This window comes from Muscardinus avellanarius (assembly GCF_963383645.1).
Source record: "Muscardinus avellanarius genome assembly, chromosome: 2".
Lineage (NCBI taxonomy): Eukaryota > Metazoa > Chordata > Mammalia > Rodentia > Gliridae > Muscardinus > Muscardinus avellanarius.
In genome coordinates this window covers 32,888,803-32,912,248 of record NC_137787.1, presented here as the reverse complement: position 1 = coordinate 32,912,248, position 23,446 = coordinate 32,888,803, and the positions used below count along the sequence as shown (strand labels likewise).

Sequence of the window (23,446 nt, the reverse complement as noted above, 5' to 3'; positions counted from 1 at the left end):
AGAGAGCATATGGAAAGGAAATGTTGTGGGTGTCTCACCCTGCAGCTGCAGCTTGTTACATATTCAACCAAGTTCTCTCTGTCACATGTAAGCCGCTGGTGGAGTCTGGAGAAGGTGTATTATTCTGATGTGCTGAAGATGTGTCTTGCTACCCACAAGGACTTTGGATGAGGAGACACCAGCATTATAAAGACATCGATTTAGCCGGGCGTGGTGGCACACGCTTGTAACCCCAACATTTGGGAGGCTGAGACTGGAGGATCGCAGTTCAAGGACAGCCTCAGCTACTTAGTGAGGCCCTCTGCAACTTAGTGAGACCCGGTTTCAAAATAAAGAATAAAAAATAGGGCAGGGGGTGTAGCTCAGAGGTCAAATACCCCTAGGTTCCATCCCTAGACCCACAAGAAGAAGAAAAAGATAACAATTTAATTGTTATGCAATGCCACTCTTTAGGAGTCTATTCAGTTGTAGTAAAATTAAGGATTTTGTGAATGCTGTAAAATGATTTAGATATCTATTGATTCATGACTTTCTGTTTTTATTTCCTTTTTTCCTGCTTTGTCTGCTTCCTTGAAGGATGTTCTGTTAGTTCAGTGACTAAGAGTTCAGAATGTATTACTGTAATCATCAGAGATGATTACACCACCACCTGCCACTGGATAGAGATAGATAAGAGATTCAGAATGGGACAAAAATGTGTCTGACCTGTGAGTAGAGAAAAGGGTGAGAAGCAAGTTGGACTCCTTTCTTCCATAATCTTTTGCAAAATGTTCCACATACTTCCGTTGAAAGATAAAGCAATGAAAACCATCTTCCTGGATAGGCCACACAGACTCATGCTGGACGATTCAAGAAGATGAAGCGGGAGGGGAGAAAGTTGACTCTGCAGGCAGAATCACCTGGATAGAATCGCCGCCCCATGACTCTACAGTGCAGGACCAGTAGGCAATGCCAGGAGAGAGGCGTGCGAGAGATGGGACCTCAAAGCTGAGAGGTCACAGTCTGAAAGGTGAGACTGCAATATCTGTAGGTAGACTGTGACCTTTGCAAAAACATTTCTGGAAAAGCCAACATGAACCCAAATTTAACCACACGTAGAAAAGCCAAAGTGCTTACTCTAAGTCGGAAGATGTGATACTGTAAGCACATTTGCTTTTCTTCTCTCAGCTTATGGGAGGGACTGGAGCTCTTTCACCATAATTTATACTAATTAGTCTCCCCACTTAAATCAAGAGGGAAGCTGCAAATGTGGCCATTGCTGGTCTGCTCCTCATTAGAAACAATTAAGACTTAGAAGAACAAAAACACATCATAGGATTAATGATAAGAAAAGCCACCCAGAGAGAGAAACAGGAAGCTGGAAACAATCTCATTGAGCAGGACCGAGAAAACTGATAGCCTTCAAGATCAGAGGCCCTAAGGCCCAAAGAGCTCTGAACAGACCTGGAATCCAACTGAAGTCTCAGCAGCCCCAAGTAGGTCGCCTGGTCAGGCCGTCCTTCCCCTGCTGTATTCTCATCTGTATTTTTTCCTAACTCCTGTTGTATTGCATTTATTAAGAAATGTTCTTGCTTTCTAAATCCAATTCATTAGTTTCCCTCCATGGATAAGACAAACGGCATTACTGATGAGAGAAAAATAAGTACCAAGCTAATCAGCCTTGGTAAATTCCAGTCTTGCATGTCATTGTCATTGATGCCGTATCCCCGTGTTCAGACAGGGCAGCGAGACCCCGGAGAGGCTCTGGGTATGAAATGTCCTAACATCAGCCTCGGAGTCCCGCTGCTTATATCATTTTATCCTTTCCCAAAGGGAAGGATGGAGATTAGGGAACATTTAATTGCCTTATAAACTGATTGACAAATTGGTGATCTGATGCATATGGATGATCTTTTGAGTGAAATAGCTCAGAAGCTGCTAACGGGATCATCAGGAGCCATGATTTGCACACCCTCCGCAGGGTTATTACAGAGAAGCGGAAGGATGGGTTGATTATTATCTTTCCTTCTTTCTGGCTTTTTTCCCCCTTGAATTTTTTCGGCACCTCCAGGGAAATGCATTCGAGCAGCGTGAACACCACTATTAATCAACACTTGTAGCAGTAATCAGTGAGTGAAAAATGGTGACCAGAGTCTGCGAATGCATAGGCATAACTGTCTGCAGAGCTTTCCTTTGTAATCATGCCTTGGCATTCGAACACGGGTAATTCATGCAAAATGAATGTTGGCACCTTCGGAGGTGCAAAGATTTATCGAAGCAGCGCTTATATCTTTACCCAGGAAAAAAGAAAGAGAAATTGTTTCTGATCATGATGAGTAATATTTTAGAGCCTTTATAAATGTATTTGCTATCCTCCTGTGTCTTTGTGTTGAATTTTACTAGCTAAACTCCTTCACATCTGAGCATGGGTGTCATACAAGGCAAAGATGTTATGATTTCTTAGTTCCAGTTCCCCCAGAACTTATCCCAGGAGGGGGTGTGAAAATTAATCAAGAATTCAAAGAAATCTCAATTCCCAAGATCCTTCTAGGAGTCATTTGCTGTTATTAGTAATGCAGGACAAAAATGGCTACGAGTGACTGGAAAGCCGGGTATGATGGCGTACACTTGTAACCCCTGCATTTGGGAGGCTGAGAGAGGAGGATCACAGTTCGAGGACAGCCTCAGCTACAACTTAGTGAGGCCCTTTGCAACTCAGGGAGACCCTGTTATAAAATAAAGAATAAAAAAAAATAGGGCTGGGGGTATATAGCTCGGAGGTAGAATGCCCCTAGTCGCCATCCTCAGTACCGGAAAAAAGGGGGGGGGGAGTTACTACAATAGCAAAATGCTATTTCTGACTACACCCAGTAGAGAATAGTTGTCTAAGTAAACAGTACAACTTTGGGCTGGGGATGAAATTATACACAAGTCAAAGACATTTTAAAAGTGGCGTGCCACTTTCATAGCACGAAGCTACATAACAATTTATACCATCCTGTGATCAGGAGGGCAAATTCCGAGGCGTCAACACAGTGGAAATTTCCCCAAGTCTTTATTAAGTCGGAGTGGGCTTGCCCAGTGCCTACAGAAGGTCACTAAGGTGTTGGGCAGCATTTAAAGAGTGCCAGACCAGCACTCACAGGAGCATCTGACACCAGCCCCCTTCTCTGAGGATCATTCCTGTCATTAAAATCAATGCAACTTAATTAAAGCAAATTATAGATAGATACATCTATAAATAAGATATTAAAGTGTGCTGCTGAATATGATAATTGCTGCATATTTAGCAATCAGTGTGTGTGTTCTGCTTTTGCCAGGAGGAATTCCTTTCAGTGGAATCAATGGAGCTTTATTAAAAACCATCCAAATTAGAGGGAGAAATGATGAGTGTTATAATAACACAAATCACTGTTTCAACTTTCATTGCAAAGAAAGGAAAGCAAAATATGTCCATCCCTCTTTTTTTTACTCAAGGAAAATATTAGACATACTCACTTTAAGATGTGGATATATCGAATTTATAAATTTTAATTTTTGCATTCTCTTCTCCCTAAGGAAGGCGGAGGAGAAAATAATGATCATAAATAAACAATTCAGCTTTGGGACTGTTATAAGGAACACCCCAGTGCCTGAACGTGCCATTTTATACCTTGATGACAGAAGACAAATAAATGGAGTCTGTGTTCTAAGCAGCGCTTACAATCACTTGTTTTACTCTTCCAGCTACCCGATTTGTTTTTTTGTGTGTGAAATTTCTCATGAATCGATTCAAAACAATGGCTGTAGGAAATAAAAACTCAGCTGCATCACCTTCCTACTTCTCCCACTTCCTCACCTCTGTCACTTTTTGTCATAATAGGAATTAAACTTGAGGAAAAAGAGACAATATTTTTCCAGACTAATTTAAGAATACATATTAACTCCTTTCATCACTCAGTTTAATAATCAGTAAAAGAAAACATAGGGGTTAAGTCACTCCCAGGTGACCAGTATTTTTCTTAACTTTATGAAAGTAAATATTAAACTTACATAGTCACAAAGATTTCAATGTAGAAATGTTCTAAGAGATGAAAACAAAATCACCAGGCATCCAGCCACCTCTGAGAGAGTGTAGTCAAGGCATTCGCAAAGACGCCTTACATTGACTTGCTCTGTGTGTATTTATTATTTGCCTCTGGATAGAGAGGGAGGGAAAAAAGCAAAAAAGTAAAGAAAGAAAAAGGGAGAGGAGATGCTGAGAAAAGTGACTTATAACTACTTAATCTAATGTTGACTTACTGAAGGTCTTCCAGGTGCTGATGTAGGTGATGATGGGGTGAGAAAATAAAGTCCCAGCTCACCTGGGGTTTATGTTTGTGAGGAGAGATAGGTAAAAAAGTAAGCAGTAAATACTGGGCCATGATAATTCTCACGAAGAGCCGGGCGTGGTGGCGCACGCTTGTAATCCCCGCGCTTGGGAGGCAGAGACAGGAGGATCGCGCTGGTTCAGAGCCAGCCGCGCTGGCTTAAGAGACCCTGTTTCCACATAAAAAGGTATAAAAATAGGTCTGGGAGTGTAGCCCGTGGGAGTGTAGCCGGAGGTAGAAGGGCTTCCAAGAACCCCAGTACCACCAAAAAAATAATAATAATTCTCATGAAGAGATTCAAAGCTTGGCGAAAGGGTTGGAGCCCATTGCTGGCCAGGGATAGTGTTTTGAAAAGGGAGTTAGGGAAGGCCACCAGGAAAGAAACATGGACAAGGTGAGGGGCACCAGCACGTGCCTTGCCTGTGACCCCAGATGCTTGGAAAACTGAGACAGGAGGATCACAAGCTGGAGGCTAGCCTCTAAAACTTAGCAAGACCTTGTCTCAAAAAATTAAGAAAAGGGCTGGAGAGCGCCCTGGGTTTCATCCCCAGTAATACAAAAAAAAAAAAGTGTCATGTGGCTACCTGGAGAGAGGCGTTCAGAGCAGGAGAAGTGTGGGAACACGGGCTCACAGGCTACAACTCACACGCCTGGTGCATTGGAGGAGCAGTGTTAGCGGGCAGAACAGAGGGGGAAGGCCAGGAATGTAACCGGGCCCAAACTGCATGGGCCTTCTATAGCAAAACTACTAAGTTCACATGTTAAACCATTCTCACCCTTAGTTGTATTTTTTTCTTAATTTTCTACGATGAATTTGTAACGTGTAATATTTGCTTGGAAAACAGGGGAAAGTGCTGGCACTGGTTGTGGCTTACCACGTTCTTTTTTAAAAATTTTTTATTGGTGCATTGTATTTACACATCATAATGGGGTAAAAAAAAAAAAAAAACTTGTGTAGACATAAATGCACACATCACCCAGCCAGCCCCCACCAAGCCCCCATCCCTCCCTCCCATGCTTGGCTTAGTGGTTGACTACGATATGAGTAAGTACCTCGTGTGCCTTAAAGAGTTTCCTTTTTCCCCCCTGCCATCCCCACAGTTAGGTTTCCTTATATGATCTCCTTTTTAACCTGGAGTTCCTCCTATGACCCATTTCACCCTAGCTTTCACATATTAGGGAAAGCATCTGATTTCTAACTTTTTGCGACTGACTAATCTCACTTAGCATAATGTCCTCCAGTTACCTCCATTTCCCTGTAAATGCTGCAATTGTGTTTTCTTTATGGCTGAGTAAAATTCCATTGTGTACATATCCCACAGTTTTGTAATCCATTCATCTGTTGATGGACATCTTGGCTGGTTCCATAGTTTGGCTATGGTGAATTGTGCAGCTATGAGCATAGATACACATGCATTGGTTTGGTAGTTTGGTTTCCTTTCTTTTGGGTAGATACCCAGAAGTGGTATTGCTGGATCGAATGGTTAAAAAATGGCTTGCCACATTCTAAGCCCAACTCTAGAGAGTGATTCTAGGAGAGATGCTCAATGTTTTTTTCCAGACTCTGACCCCCCAGGATACATTCAGTTTGTTGGAAACTGCAATGTGAGCTTTCCCAAAGGGCATATACCATTAGAATAGAGTCCCAGTGTGTGCACCTCTTAGCTCTGTGTCTACCACGAACATGCCTCGCCCAGTGACTAAAACTGACCTGATGATTTCACGGGTGCTACCATGGACTGTGCCCACCTGTAGAATCTATGGTAATGGAGAGAGGAAGTAGCTAGCCACTCCTGTACATAAGACATGCAATACCCTGGCCCCTTTTGCTTTCTTTCTTTTTATTTTGTTTTGTTTGAGATGTGGTCTCCCTAAATTGCCCATGCTATCCTTGAGCTCCTGATGCCCTGCCTCAGCCTCTCCGGAGTAGCTTGTATTCCAGGCCTCTGCCACTGTACCGACTTCTTTCTTGCCTTTAACACGCACTCCATTCTGGTGTAACTGTCCCTCAGAGTAGGTCCCAGCCAACAGAAAGAGAAAAGGACCAAAGTGTTGGTCCTCACACTCATGTGAGCACTCCTGCATGGCCAAAGAAGAGATCCTTCGAGATCCGGGTCAGCAGTAGTGTTATGGTTTGAGTTTGGAATGTTCCCCAAACTCTCGTGTGTTGAGCTCATGGTTTCCCCAAGCCAGGAGGGTTCAGAGGGGGTATGCCCACAGGAGGCGGGTCACTGGGTGTGGCCTTGGGGCCTGTGTCTGTTCCTGGCCTCCTCATCTTTTGTTCTCTGCTTCTTGGCCGCCCTAAGGTGGAAGCAGCTGTTCTTCAGCCATGCCGGCCACCGAGTGGCTACTGCCTTGGAGCCAGCCAAGCATGGACCTCTAAGAGTTTCTAAAAGCATGAGTCACTAAGCCTTTCTTTCTCTAAGTTATGTTTGTTGGGTATTTTAATCACAACGAAAAAGCTGCCTAAAACAAGTAATTTGCACCTTTGCTACTGGGCACAGAGTGTTGTTCATTGTAACCTGTGAATATTCTGATCAAACTGCACACAGTAAGAGAACAATTATTTATTTGTAACATGATAAGAAATACATTGACTTCTGAAATTTCTGAATATATTGATGTAAGGGTTCTTCTTACGTCACAGTATTTTTAGGGTATTTTTAGGGGGATTCTAGGGATTGAAGCCAGGGACATTCTATCTCTGAACTGTACCCCCGGCCCCATATTACTTTTTATTTTGAAATGGGCAGAGGGCCTTGCTCAGTTGCCAAGGCTGACCGTGAACCTGCAATCCTCCTGTCTCAGACTCTCAAGTAATGGGATTATAGGATTGTGACACCGGACCTGGCTTAATTCACAGTGTTTAACTAATAGCTCACTCAAAAAAACAGGGTATTTGAAAACATTAGCCAGTAAAAGGTTTCCCATCTCTATGAGGTAGTGACTTTCTTCCAGCACCTTTCTAATTTCTTCTTTGTGTACACAGTGGCTCTAGGATCCGCACTGCTCAGCTGCAAGTGGGGTCCTCAGGCTATAGCCCAGCTCTTCCATTTAGGAAGCCCTGATTTCCATAACTCCTAGAAATGAGCCATTAGAAACACCTCGGAGTGCCCAGTCACTTTTCTTTGGGCCTTTACCAAATCACATTTCCCAGTGTTTCGTCCTTTTATATTATAAACGTGCCATGAGTGCCGTATTATGTTCACCCACAGGGTAGGATGGAGAAATAATCAGGGTGAGTCTAATAAAATTGTGGCAGCAAGCCTAATGAAATCTTGAGTAGATCTAAAATTCTTTAATAAGCTCATTCTAATTTTTAGTTTCTTGCAGGTAGGTTTCATTAATATCTGGGCAGCGGGGGTGGGGGGGCTTTAAAGGAGTGAGCACTGGGCAGATATTTGGATTCTCATTAAGTGAGGACAAGGTGGAACAAGTGAGTGGTGGCTGTTGACCAAGCTGTGCACCATGAAAATGTGGCCAGCTGAACAGAATGTTGATTTATTTTACAAAATGACTTGGTTAACTCTCGGCCCCCACCCTCCTATGTTCCCAGGAATGGCGTGAAAGAGGCTCTATTCCTGTTCTTTCCAAAGTATTGCGTTCTCCTGCTCCCACTCACATACATGTTGCTTCTCTTTGAATTATGGTGTTTGATCTTGGCTCCTAAGCAAAGATGGTTCTACCTCCTCTTTGCTGGAATGGGCCCTCGCCCATGAATGACCCTTAAATTGAAAATGATGTGTCCCCTGTGAACACTGCAAGTTTAAATCCAGTGTCTTCATCTGGTCAGTAACTCACTTGTGGGTTGCTAGTATAATTTATGCAGTTTTTTCTGTCTGCAAGGTAAGAGTGAGTTTCACAAGGTCCCTGGAGAAGATGTTCAGAGACCCATCCTTTGCCCATGCTGGACCAATTGATAGATTCGGGAGATGTAACTCATTCTACTTCCTTCCAAGTGACTTGGATTAATACTGATGTTATTTTTCCATACCAAAGGCCAATTACATGATGGAAGATTTTTAGTAATTGGGCCCTTTGGATTTTAAATCCTCTCAGGTCAGTGCCCATGAGGATCGCTGTTAGGAGGGAGGAATCTGGGGTTTCTAAAAGAAGGCAAATCTGATTTATAGATGGGCATGGCATTACATCTGTCACAAATACATTATAAATGGGCATTATACATTTTCTAACATATAAATCAACTCCCCTGGGAAATTATCCCTCATCCTAATGGATTACACCATAAGAAGTTCTTTGTAATATTCATCCTAAATTTTCACTTTTCTTAATTTCATTACACTGATAAGTAAAGATCCCTGTATATTCTTTGGCCGACATCTTGGGATGTTACTACTATTAGGCTCGTGTTTGTAAATCACCTCACAATTCCCCCAACTGAACCCACTAAAACAGTGCAGAATGGTACACGAAAAAAATAGGTGTTGGTTTCTGCTCAACATTCAGACTGTACTGGGGAAAAAATGAATAGCACCTTAAGTATGTAGATAAACATGGTTTATAAGAATTCCTCCCTCCCTCCCTGTCTCTTTTTCTCTCTCTTCACTCCCTTTTCCAGTGCTACTTTTGAAATTGTATCACAGAAAAAAATTTCCATCAGCTCTGTATATCACAGCCAGGGCAGTCTAAAGCCCATGGAAATGATTTACAGAGGGAAGAATTCTCTCCAGGTATCCTCCTTACCAAGAGAAAGGTCAGGTTCAGTGTAGCTGCAGCAACAATGGTAAGAACTACAATTTCTTGACCATATATGTAGACTTCCTCCATGTGGCATGTACTATGTAATTTGCATGTGGCATGCTATTTAATTCTCCCAACAATATCGATGGTAGATACTCTTGCCTGTATTTTAAAGGTGAGAAAAATGAGGCCCAAAGGTTAACTTGCACAAGATCCCACAGTTAGTGAATGGCAGAGCCAGATTCAAACCTAAATAATCTCTCCTGGATCGGGTGGTAAGCACTCCTGACCACCACGCCACACTGTGTGCACACGTGAGATCATGACTTCTTGGTGTTCAATTGCAAACCTCCATGCACTTCCCAGTTAGAACTAATTAATGTGGGGATCAGGCACCCATTAGGAACGATGGTGCTCTTTTTTTTTTATCACTTTAACAATGGCTATTAAAACACACACACAGCTATCATTTCTATACTGTCTCCTCAGAGAGACTCAGGGAGCTGATTCTCCAGCTTTTACCAGATCAAGAGCAGTCGCCAAGCCCGAGCCACACCCCTCCCCAGGTCACTGCACAGAGCAAGGGCTTGCTGCCCCAGTGGCATTGTCAGATCTCCGCGAGGTGGGCTTCATAGAGCAGGCCCAGTACCCTCAGATGTGACTCAGGTGAAGTTTTTCAAAGCCATCTTAGGCAAAAGAGAATGAGGCTTTGATGTAGCCTTTCACGACTTCGAAAGCAACTCAAAAACAGAGGGGAAAAGACTCAGCAGTGGGCTCCTTATATCCTGACTTTCTTCATTGTAGTCTCAATATTCAACTGATAGGGAAGTCCGGGAGAGGGTTCCTAGAAACTTCATTAACTACAGACTCAGTGTCCACCTCCCTGGCACCGGGCTGCAGCTATACCATCATACTATATGCATTTCTTGGCTCATCTGAGAAACTTGAGCTGGTTTTTCCTGTATTGTTACTATCTGCATTTTGCATAATTTTATATCCTGAGCAGAGTTTTTGATTTTGTGGGCAGCATAATAAAAAAAAAAAAACCCAGCATGGATTGGCAGGTTTGAGGTTATGATTTGCAGCTGGTCTATCACTTTCTCTTACTGGAAGCTTCAGCTTTGAGTATTATATATTTGCATCTGCTCATCATTTGTTTTTGTTTTTTTTTTCTTTTAAAAAATACTCTCATTTTACTCTTTTTTTTTTTTTCTTTTTGGAAGAGAATTTCTTTCTTTTTTTTTTCTTTTTTTTTTTTTTTTGCGGGTCTGGGGATGGAACCCAGGGGCATTTGACCTCCGAGCTACACCCCTTCCCTATTTTTTATTCTTTATTTTGAAACCGGGTCTCACTGAGTTGCAGAGGGCCTCACTAAGTAGCTGAGGCTGTCCGCGAACCGCGATCCTCCAGGTCTCAGCCTCCCGAATGCTGGGATTACAAGCGTGCGCCACCACGCCCGGCTTGGAAGAGAATTTCTAACACACTCATTTTATGTACTTTTCTTGGTATAAATCTGTATGTTTCCGTGCTATTAAATAAAAGTACTAAAGTTTAACTGACATAATAATAGTGAACAGAATTGAACCTTTTGGACAGGTTTTGGAAACTGGTAACAATAACAAAGCAAATACATCCCAAGAAAGCAGTAGTACCTCTAACCATCCTCCTCCTACCCATTGTCATTATTTTGATTAAAAGGTGTCTTGAAGCCACAGTGGTTTTGCAGGATGCAAAAATTATTGCAGAAGCTTCCTCTATTAAGGGAAATTATTAGAGGATGGAAATGGTACTGGAGCAGCAAGAATGACATTAATTATGCGAAAAGCAGTCGACTCTGGCAGTTGGCAAGCACACGTTCTTCTTCAGCAATCTTCCATGGGTCTGCGTCTTGCCGGCATTAGAAATCTAAAAGCTTTTTATTTTTGGCAAAGTTTTCATGGCACTTGGACTTCTAGCATCTAGATCAAAGATAATTTGGAAGGAAATTATGTTGGTGAAATTGAAGAATTCAGTAATGAGTTCTGCGTAGATGAATCAATGCCCAATTAAATGATTATATCAAATCTCACTTTAAATGTTGACTTAAAATAATCACATTTTTAAAGATTTTGAAACTAAGATGATATATGCATCCAATCAGGAGAACCAAGTCCATAATACCTAAGCTGATGGAGGAAGCAATGTTCCTAATGGGTCCAGGAATCTGATGAATGAAGAGAAATTTAGGACAGGATTACCTGTATGCTAACATTGAGATTGATTTCAGTAGTTAGCTTGTTTTCAGAGTTCCTATTCTCTTTCACAACTTTTCTCTGTTTCTCAAGCTCTCGTTTTCTTTCCATGCCTACGTCCCTTATTCTAGGTTCTCTTGTCTAGAAAAATGCTCTCGGCACATTCTATGGAATTTGCTTTTCTCCCACCTGATTTTGTGCCTTCACAGTAATGAGCACAACCCATGAGAGCAGCATTTACACCTTTCTTCGTTCACTCATCCACCGTTTGCTGAGCCCTTGCCATGTGTACACCACTAACCGAGCCATAGGAAGAACCAACAACACTAAAGAAATGGGCGCCAAAGAACATATTCAGGGTCCACAAAATTAGTAATGGAATCAAATCATTGAGCACACGAAAATGGCAAGATTAAGGCTGGACTGTTAAGCAATTGTCAGTCATTAAAGCCCTTGAACACCAGACTAAAAAGTAGACCTTTATTTGTTAGCTAATAAAAAGCTTTTGGATGGTGTGTGTGTGTGTGTGTGTGTGTGTGTGTGTGTGTGTGTGTGTGTGTGTTTGGTTTTTCAAGCCAGGTTTTGACATGAGAACGTAAATTTCAGAATGTCATCTGTTCTTTTCATCTTATTCGTTTTCTTAGAACTTGAACTCATCTAATAACATAGTCACAAAAAATATGGCTAACATAAATGTGGACAAACAAAATCTGATTTCAGCGTTGATGATAGGAGTGGTCTAATAACTTTGTAAATTACGTAGAATTAAGTAGATGCCGCATTCCAAGGTGGCCCTTCAGTGTCACAAGAGTTAGGTGCAGTGTGCTCAGTATTCGTTCTATTAGACAAGTTCCCCTACTGACCTATTTTTTGAGCTTACAGGAATTTTTCCTCACTCTAAGAAATTATATGATTAAGGCTCCTAAAGGTTTTGATTTATACTCCACATCCAAGTTTAAGTCTAAATTATAAGAATATTCATAGTTTATTTTTTTATCTTTAAAGTATTTGAAAAAAAACACAAGACTATGCAAACAAAATAATAACCACATCTTAAGGCCTAGCCAAAAGGCAGTCTCATGAGGGTAAATCTTTCTTGAACACATTTTGATAATGTGTTTCCTACTATTTGACAGATTGATCCAAAGCCTTAGCTCGTCATTACGGAATCTGATTAATTCTTTCTAACTGCCACCAAGGAGATGTTCAAACCCTCTATTTCACTCAATAAAAACAATAAACAAGGTGATACACCAGGCACTGAGATGCTAGGTGCAAATAGGGGACATTGTCCCGATACTTGTGAAGCTTATAGTCCCGGCTCTTACATAAGCCAAATTAGTAGGCTGATAGTCATCCAGACAGTTGTTTTTTACAAAACACAACTAATTGCCAAAAAATTATCTTTACTATACCAAAAATTAACATATGTGCATGTATTAACACCTCCAGCTATGTGAAATAAATATCCTATGCTGACATTCATGATTCCAGCCATGGTGATCCTGGGCACATTCACGGTGCTCCTAGACAAAGCAATCTCATGTATTCCATCTCAATGCCACCACAAGTTCCCTGGAACTTTCAGATCTTGGGTCTCAGTTCTTCTTTGAGAAAATGGAGCCACAGTGACCACAATGGTCATAGCTAGTGTAGGAGACAGCACTGTGCTTGGGAAGTATTGCTTTGGGATCAGAAAGAGCTCAGTTCAAAACCTGACTTGGCCATTATATGACCCTGAGGCAAGTTGCTTCACTACCTCTGAACCCTCTTTCATTGTGTGTGAAGTAAGGCAGCGATGGGAACGGTAGCATGCTTGGAGCTCACCACGCTGGTACTGTAGAAGGATCCAGAGAGCCCTGTGTACCAGGAACTAAATGGGAGTGACCAGAACTCACCCACTGACCGGAAGAGAAGAAAAAGCATGTGAAAGAGCTGAAAAATTAAATGCACATAAACAAAGGATATGTAAACTCTGTCAGAGTGAGCACTGGGTAATAGGATCTAATGAATAATGTTACTAACTCAAACTCTGCCAAAATAGGATCTAATGATTAATGTCACTAACTCAAACTGCCAAATTCTTGTGTCCTGTGCCTCTGGAGAATACAGGGATGATACAGAGGGGTTTCTTAGGGAAGACTCTGCCTTTTATTTTTTTCATCTTTTCATCAGACCTTTGTCTTTTATCCAGGATGAGTTGACATTTTAGCCAGTGTTGCAATATCTTTATTTGTAGGTAGACAGATGGGGGAAAGGAAATGAGAAACGGTGTCTGGCTCTTTAATTAAAGACACAGAGCCAGAATTTGCTCTTCAGGCTTATTGGCAAAGCCTATATGTGTGTGCACATGTGCACACACACCACACAAACACACACACAGTGCCTCTTGTAGATGAAGCCAAATTTGTAAAACTGTATCCACAATCAGTTTCTATGGTAACTGTATCTTAGGCCCAGACACAAACAGAGCTGGCAGGAGATGTCTGATTTTATTTTCTGCAAAGACAATCCTAACAGAGATAGTTAGGTTATTAAGATGCTGTGGCCCAGGGTACATAAGACCAGTACGTAAATAGGCTCTCATAAGATTTTATGCTTAAATCCCAATGAATACTTTACAATTTCATGACAGAGACCAGATTATAGATTACATGGCTCTCCTAATTGATTACAAAATCATAACGTACCTATGTGCCGTCCCAGTATTAATGAGATGTAAATGTGAAAGCTATGTTGCAAGATAACTTTCACAAGTGCTCTACAAGTTAAGAAGAGACTTTAAGAATTTCTGTTTTAACTCTGACATGTTATGAAGGAGGAAAATGTAGCCGCGGAATGGTTAAAAGGCTTACCCAAGAGTTATTTTTAAAATAGTTTATTTGCTGTATTTTCTAAACTAGCAGATGTTCTATGTTAGTCTATAAGCTGAATACCCAGTTATTTGACAAAATTACCGAAATCAAATTAGAGAAAACAAACACTTCAGAAATAATGGTTTGAACGAGTGTGCGTTCTTTGCCTCTCTGGATAGCATATTTGTAAGTATGTAACTCAGGCATAATATGCTTCATATTGCCAAAGAGAGATGATTAAATAATCTATTTTGATTAGTTTCTTTTTATTTAGAGTACTGCCTTTAATTCCCTCCAAAACACATAGCATTGTAGCAGAATGTCTTAATATCAGAAGATGCTCAAAGCCAAGTTTGTAACTTCTCAGAAGTTTTCATCATGTCAATTCCTTTAAACATCTTCTGACCAAGCTTCTAACTAGGTAAGGGCAATGGAATTAACAGAAATGTGAATCTTGGCTCAAACATATCTGTCATGATACCAACTTGAAATGAAAGACACATTTCCTAAAATGGCATATAAATTTTTATACTTTCCATCTTAATCTTAGGATGTGACTGACACATGAAACTCATTTTTTTCCTTAATGGGTCTGAGTGAGACCTATTTGTAAATGAAGATGTTCTGTATAGGTGAATAAGCCACACTACACTTCGCCCGGCCTCTCCATTACAGCAGCTTTTAAATTTCCTGGGGAAATTGGCTTATAGGACATAAATTACAACATTGGCAAAAATGCATCTTAACCTTCAGAAGCTGGAAAACATGTTAATTTTGAATTGTTTTCTGCTTCCCATCATCACACATTTGCAGAAAATCCTGTGTGGTTTATTCTCTTAATTTTAATGAATTGTTTAAAAATGTTTGAAAGAGCATTCTATCTTCCCCCTGCCATTAATCTGCAAATGTGAATGGGGGGGGGGGGTTAAATGGCCTCTTTAGGATATTGCTTTATAAAATTGCTGATTCTAGCAATGCCAGTAGAAATACATACTAATTTAGGGACCCCTGAATGTAAGCAGCAAGCGCCTTTTGTAGGGAAAAGACTAATAGCTTTATTTTAACAAGGTTCTTAACACTCCAGCCGGCAGCAGGCATTGAGTGAATGAAACTGGGAGCACTCCCAGGTCCTAAAAGCATCTTAATTCCTCTTTGCTCCAACCTCAAGCTCTCCCAGCAGGCCAGCCGCAGGCTGTCTTGATCAGTCCAGAGGGTCACCAAGTGCAAGACGGAGGTGTGAGCTCCTCACAGTGTTGTGAATAAGCTCTCCCAAGTTTCACTTCCTGGGCTGTGTCAGTAAGAGAGAGATAAATAGGCCCCAAATCCAGGCGTAAGTTCTAACATTACACTGTTGTATAAGAGGCTGGGTTTCTGTTATGGCTTAAGTCAAGATTGTTTTTATCAGACCTATATTTAGGTCATTACATTAAAAAAAAAATGCTGAATGATCCCAAGCAAGATAAAGGGCTTAAAAAAATTAATTGGATCGAAGCGGCTGACCTTATTTTTTGTGTGTGATGAGGGAAATTACCTAATAAGGAATTCTTCAAGCAGGAACATTTCTGAATCTTTCTGAGGAAAGAACAAAATGAGAAATGAGCTTATAAATGTCTAGGCCTGTTTTCTCTCCCTTCACTCCCTCCTCAAGTGACCTGACTTCCTGAGGACTTAACTATGACTTCTTATAATTGGCTTCTCTTTTGGCAAACCTCTATCTGTAATTTACTATTCTACCTACAGCTCTTTGCAAGAATATCAGTACCCCACCCACTGTATTGCTAGCATTTCAATCAGGATATTAAAACTTTTTCAAATTACAGGGGTAGATTAGGCAAATTATGATTTACTTATATAATGGGATTACACATTTTTATAAAAATTCATGTTTTTGAAATATGTTTACAAGCCAAGCCTGGTGGTGCATGCTTGTAATCCCAGCGTTCTGGCGGCTGAAACAGGAAGATCGCAGTTTGAGGACAGCCTCAGCTACTTAGTGAGGCCCTTTGCAATTCAGTGAGACCCTGTTTCAAAATAAAAGAATAAAAAATAAGGCTGGGGGTGTAGCTTGGAGGTAGAATGCCCCTGGGTTCCATTCCTGGTACTGTAGGGGGGGAAAAAAATTTAAGCTGGGCGTGGTGGCACACACTTGTAATCCCAGCACTGGGAAGCTGAGACTGGAGGATCAGGTTCTCAGACAGTCTCAGCTACCTAGTGAGGCTCTTTGCAACTCAGTGAGACCCTGTTTCAAAATAAAGAATAAAAATAGGGCTGGGGGTGTAGCTCAGAAGTAGAATGCCCCTGGGTTCCATCCCCAGTAACACACACACACACACACACACACACACACACACACACACACACACAATCTATCTATACATATATACATACATACATACATATGTGTATATATTTATTTATTTATTTATTTAATAGCAAAGGAAAATGCCAATAATAAAAAGATGAGAAAAACCTCTACATACCACTAAAATGTGTACATAGTTACAAATGTTAACAGAGGTCATCTTTGGGTACTTTTTCATAATAATTGTTCAGGGGAAAAAAGCAGTTAAATCTATTTTTTAAATAATGGAACACAAATTTATTCCCATCATTTCCATTAACCAACAAAGTGTCCCTGGAGAGGACTTTGTCTCGTCTCTGTGTCTTGGAGTGCTTAGCATGTTACTCTACTTAGGAGACATTAATAAATGTTTATGTACTTGAAAGTATTAACCCTATTTTGTGAGCATGATAGGTTAAGACAGTACAACCAGTAGTTGCTTATTTATTAGACATCTGTAAGGGTTTTCAGCACTATAGTGTCAGCTGTTGCTTTCCATGAATCTACTGAAATCACTCTCAATGAAGCACCAATCACCATCTCAGGGCCAATTCCAACATATAATATTGCAGACCTGGTATTGGTGACGCTTCAGTTGCAGAGAACAATGGCCACTCTGACTAGTTTAAACAGGAGCAAATTTTACACCATGGTCATGGACTTAAAACAAAGATCATCAGTAAGGTTAAAGAAACAAATCCTCAGATAAACTTTCAGGGATGGTTTTCTAAAAATCCTCATTTTTTAGAATGAGATAACAAAGGGAACTGCTGCCACTTCTATACAGGAAGTGTTAAGTTCCAGAGCCACCCAATGCCTGTATCAGGAGCCGCCATGAGTAGGAAGGTATTGCAGTCAGGAAGCCAACTCAACTACCACCAACTCCAAAACCAACTGTTAACGCTACATTCCATCCCAGAAACTATTGATGGTGCATCTGCTTGAGCTGCCACAGGAACACCTTTAGGTATTCTTGCCAAAATAAACAGTGCAAGGATAGCCACTGCCTAGATTCCTTTTCTCAAATGTTGTGGCCCAATTTAAATCACAGCCTGTACATTGGCTGCAAAGGAATTCTGAGAAAGGTAGTTTTTCGCTCTCCATGCTCTGTAGGTCAGGATGGCACTCTACAAGGTAAAGGATGCCAACACACCATGTACATTAAAGTCCTTGTCTCACTGAAGCTTTGAGTACTTTTGACACTGTGACCACACCCTCTTTCATGGAATTCTTTTCTCTTGGTCTCTATTATAATACCATACTAATGCCATTCTGTGCCAACTACTTTTTCTTAGATTTCCTCCTGGGTTCAACTTTCTTTGCCTACCCTATAAAAGATGATCATTGATATTCTCTCTCTCTCTCTCTCTCTCTCTCTCTCTCTCTCTCTCTCTCTCTCTCTCCTCATCACATACCTTTACTCTCTCTCTCTCTCTCTCCTCACTACATACCTTCATACCTTTCTTCTTAACATCTCCAGACTCTGGTTAGGTATTCTTTTCCAAGATTTCAGGTGCCATCTATCATAAATTCCCAACACACTGGCTCACCACCCTCTTTTCACACACAAAAAAAGTTACTCAGCATCCCTTGGATTCCTCCACCACCTGCTCATTTTTTTTATTCAATGCCCCACAATTGCCCCTGAGGCTACTACCACTCTCCTGGATCATTCCATTGTCCTCCCATTCCTGTCTCTTCCAAAGTACAAATCTTTATATTCAGCTGTCTATCAAATATTTTTACAAAATGTCCCAAATCAGAATCAGTTTGTCTAAATATTTCTTTCTCCCCTACATTTCTCTCTGTTCTTCCTTTATTCCCATTTGGGTGAATGCTACCAACTTAGCAGGTTTCTAAGCTCAGACACTTGGGAATTATGCTAGACACATCTTTCCCTTTAATCTACAGTCAATCCTATTGGTCCTGCCTCCTTAGCAGCTATGTCACTCTCTTGTCTTCATCTTTTAGAAAATCCCCTAGTTTAGGCCCTTATCAACTCTGGTTCAAACTAACTCTGAAACCACCACACTGTGAATAATCATAAAACTGTAAAACTCCTAGAAGATGATAAAGGATAAAGTCTAGATGGCCTAAGATTTGGCACTGACATTTTAGAAATAACATCAGAGGCACAATCCAGAAAGGAAAGAATCGATAAGCTGGACTTCATCACAATTAGAAACTGCTCTGCAAAAGATCCTGACAAGAAACTGAAAAGAGAAGCCACAGGCTGGGAGAAAATATTTGCAAAAGACACAGCTGCTAAGTGACTGTTATCCAGAATATACATGTGAGGAACTTATATAAGCCCAACAATAATAAATAATGACCAATTTTATTAAAAAGTGAGCCATGGGTGTTGACACTTAACCGAAGATATACTGAAGACAAATAAGCATACAGAAAAGTGCTCTACATTTTTATCCAGTACCCCACAACTGCACCTCAGACTACTGAGACTTCATCAGGGAATGCAAATTTGTAAAACAAGATAACACTGCACACCCGTTAGAATGGTCAAAATCCAGAATGTTGACAGTACTAAATGCTGTGGGGTGAGTAGAGGAACAGGAACTCCCATTCACTGCTGAAGGGATCACAAGATGGGACAGCCACATGGGAAGGCAGTTTGGCAGTTTCTTGTAAAATCTAAACATAGTCTTAGCATATGATCCAGCAATTGCTCTCCTTGGTATTTACCCAAAGGTGTTAAAAACGCATGTGCACATAAAAGCTTGTGTACACACATACGTTTATAGCATCTTTATTCATAATTGCCCAAACTTGGAAGCAACCAAGACATCTTTCAGTAGATAAAGAGATAAATAAAGAGTGGTACATCAGGAAAGTGGAATATTATTCAGTGCTAAAAAGAAATGAGCCATCAAGCTGTAAAAAGACATGTAGGGAACTTAAATGTATATTACTAAATGAAATAAGCCAATCTGGAAAAGCAACATAATATCTGATTCCAACTAGATGCCATTCTGGAAGTTGAAACTATGAAGACAATATAAAGATCAGTGATTTCCAAGAGTTGGCAGGAAAGAGAGATGAACATGCACAGTGGATTTTTAGGGCATCAAAACAATTTTGTAAAACACTGCAATGGTGGATACGCGTCACTGTGTATTCATTCAAACCCACAGACCATACAACGCCAAGAGAGAACCCTAACACCAGCCGTGGACTCTGCATGATATCAGAGTCCATGTCAGGTTCATCAACTGTACCTCTCTGGTTGGGGAAGTTGATAAAGGGCTAGGCTGTGTGTATGTAGGAACAAGAGTATATGGGAAACCTCTCTGTACCTTCTTCTCTGTTTTGAACCTAAAACTGCTCAAAAAACAGTCTATAAAAATCGTGGTGTGGCGTAACAGTCCTAGCCGTTGTAGAAGCTCTAGCAGTACTGTCATTAGCTAATAGCATCCTTTCCTTTGTGCTCTGTTTCTGCTGTACCAAAATCCTGACATCCCTTGCAGACACAGTGCTTGTTCTATGTGTCTGTGTTACTTCACTTTTGTTCTCTGCTTAGGAGGCCTCCTCTGGCTACTCCTTCATCCCCCCCCCCTCATTCATATTCAAGTCTTAGACGAAGCGTCAACACCCATAAGAAGCTGTCTTCGACTCTCCCAGGTGCTGCCTCCTTATTCAGACTTCCAGTGTACCGGTGATCTCATCGTGCCATAATTGTTTGCAGGCCTGTCTCCTTGAGAACAGGGGCTGGATTTCCACATCACTTGGAACTGTGTCTCTCCTGGGATACAGTAGGTGCTCAGTAATCACTAACTGAATGACCGGATTTGTGGCATTGCCCTCTTAATAGAGATGAACACAAATATGTACACAGTGGGTGAGGAGCAGAATCATTTTTGATGTGCAAGCATGCTGCCCATCTTTTGAAACCTGGCCCAAGTTCTGCCTCTCGTGAAGTTTTTCCTAACACCTGCAAGCCCCGCCTGTGCTACTGCTGGTAGCATCCTGAGTGGTACCCGATCAGACATCGGTCAGACATCATTCTTTATTTCCTTTCAAATGTTTGTTTCCCCTACAAGACAGAAAGCACCTTGAGGATAAGGATCACATTACATTTCACAGAATCTGGAGTGCTTGTAGGTAGCTCGCCAGAACAGCAGCAGGCTCAGGTGCTACTAGCGCAAGGCAGAAGAATACTGACCACCACCATCCTGAGGCCAAGCCAGCCCCGGCGACAGCACTGAAAGAATTAGCTTGGAGCTTCTGGCTACAAGAGAGATATTAGTTGACTGTCTATGGCCACACTGAGGATACATGAGCTTAGAGTTTTTCCAACATCCACAATTAGTCATCTTCAACCTAGTACTGGTGGTCACATGAATTCTTCCTCCATAAGAAACTATTTAAAAGCAAAACAAACTTTAAAGAGAAGTGACTGAGGACAATGCTTCTGCCCTCTTATTATTTTGCTTTGTTAGTATGATCCCCTGTCTGCCCATCACCTCCTTGTCTCTGGTCTTTGGAAGAAAAGTCAATGGTTTAAATCAAGGCTTTTATCCTAATTCAGAAAATTCTTAATCCCTGTCTACTTGCATCTAAGTTTGTATAGTCTCCATCCTTATGTAGAAAGTGTACTGGACTCTTTCCCTCTTAAATAACTATAGCTACTCCTGCTCCATGTATTGCTGAAATATAAAGCAGTTTTCTAGGTCTTTTACATTTTAAAAGGCCTCCTGCAATAATTAGATACCAGGAATAGTCTTGCATATTCTAAATGCCTATGTATATTTGTTCCACAGCATCTCTCTCCATATTCCTTTCCCTCCCCCACCACACCGGTAGAAGTTTTGTACAGAGCTAGAACTTTGGGTAGAAAAAAAATAACTTCTAGATTGTCACACACTTTCTAGAAAAATTTCTACTACTGACCTTGAAATTCCCAGTATTTGTTAACAAACTCTTTCTCCCCACCCAATTATCATAACCTCAGTTTTCTATTTATTCCTTTATGAGAGCTACTTCAAGCGCACGAATGGTTCATAATACCACATATGGTAATGTGACCAAGTAAGAAATAGATCATTCAAGAAACACTTTCAAATATCTGTATAGTTACAGAAAGACATAAGGTCTTTATATTGAAGAAGCCAACACACTGTTGAGAACCTACTAAATGCAGTCACTGCCCTACAGGGATCCAAAGACTAAAAGCAATAGGCTCCCAGAGAGACGAACACAGGGAATGCAAAGGAAGGAACGGGGCCACACTAAATGGAAAGACCACACTCAGTGGAAAGCAGGCCACCACTTCTATGTAGTTGTTCCTAAGGGAGAGAATCGTGTGAAGCTCAGGGTGGTCAGGGAAGGCTTCACAGGTACTTAGCAGTAGGTAATTGTTGTTACCAGTCCCTGTTCATGAAAAAGGTTCCTGAAAAAGGTGCTTCTAGAATAAGGTCCTTATCACAGCCAAGAAGAGCCTCTGATGGCCTAATGACTAAATAGAATATGGTATCCTAGCTGAAACAGAAAATACATTAAGTAAAAATCTGAATAAACTATGGCCATTATTAAACATTATTGATTCATCAGTTGTAAGAAATGTGGCAGGTAAGATGGTAGTAATAGTAAAAGTGGGTACAGGAGATATGGGATCTCTCTGTACTCTCTGCTCAATTTTGCTATAAATCTAAAGCCATCCTAAAACACTAAAGTCTATTTTTAAAATTAAAATAAATGGTCTTCCAGCCCACAAAATAGCTCTGGCACAGAGACAAGAAGAAATCAGTTTGACAGTGACCCTTTTTGAAAGAAGTGACTTTGTTGTTAAATGCCGTGTTTGTGGCTCGATCATCCATTCCTATAGAGAGGCTGAGTTCTCACTTGCTTTTCCCTGGCTGATTTTTGGCAGGCGGCTGCGGCATTTGTGCACTGATTATAATTTTGAGATGCATTGTCAGTTACCAGGATGTATAATGGATCCTCATCTCTAATTACTTTTCTCTCCACAGGTGTCTGGAAAGGGTCCAGATGGGAATACACACAACCTCCGCTTTGAGGGGATGGAGAGACAGTACGCATCTCTACCCAGGTAGATCGCGGTGGGGTCGCCCATCAGCAGCTCCCCCGTAGATGAAGTCTTTAGAGAAGTTTATGTGGAATAGAAATCTGGCTTTCAAATAGGGAATATGTCATAATTTTGCTGTGCTGCCGTCTGCCGCGGCCCTTGTGCCATCTTCACAACTGTGCTAATAATCGAACCACTTGTGGGTTATTTTTTAAGGGGAGAAAATAGTATATCATTGCAATTGAACATGTCAGCAAGAATATTGGATGCTGGATGGAAATCCTAAGCCATTGCTATAAAAATGGTATTGAACCTCTTGCACCAAGCTTAGAGACAATAAAATAGTAAATCCTCTGTCCTAAGAGTTACCTTGAGAAAAAAGGGCAGGCTAACCTTACCCTTGGAGCTTCATGTGGGCGTTAAAAAGCAGTAGAGAAATGTGAACCTGGGAAGGTGTTCTTGGCTTGATTCAGAATCTGCCCGTGTCCTCCCAGCACTAAGCGGAACACCTCCATGGGACGGAGGCACAATGGGGGAAAGAGACAACTACGTGGGAAAAGTTTGCTGTTGGTGATTCTGACCTAACATGATCTGCTTATGTTGTAAGCAGACACCCCTGAAAATGAGATGCAATTCTCAAAGGTTTGTGTTCTTATCTGCGAGATGAAAAAGTCATGGTGGTGTGCTATCAGAAGCATAGGACAAAGGGAAACCTTTCCAAGATTACTTAACCATCCAGCTACCGTGGGAGCTAGGGAGATGAGCTGAGAATGTGAGAAGAGTGAGTTGGAAAGAGAAACAATGCGCGGGGTTCTTGCCAGCCAGAAGGCTGAAAGGCTGTAGAATCCCACCTTGGGAGGGGACGTGGGAGGACTCCAAGGACAGCTTCGTTGTCCTCAGAGTTGAGCTGCAAAAATGCCAACTCAAAGATGAAGTGACAGCTTTGA

At 41.2% G+C, this 23,446-nt stretch overlaps 1 protein-coding gene across 4 annotated transcripts in view; it reads left to right on the top strand.

The window, feature by feature from the left end:
* Positions 1-23,446, top strand: part of PARD3B (par-3 family cell polarity regulator beta) — a gene marked incomplete at both ends in the record, with an annotated part of 1,045,674 nt that overhangs the window by 968,064 nt on the left and 54,164 nt on the right. For all 4 annotated transcript variants that reach the window (XM_080690300.1, XM_080690301.1, XM_080690302.1 and 1 more), the window contains one exon: positions 22,444-22,523. In XM_080690300.1, the coding sequence (XP_080546426.1) occupies positions 22,444-22,523 (80 nt within the window). The remainder of the gene's footprint in view (positions 1-22,443; positions 22,524-23,446) is intronic.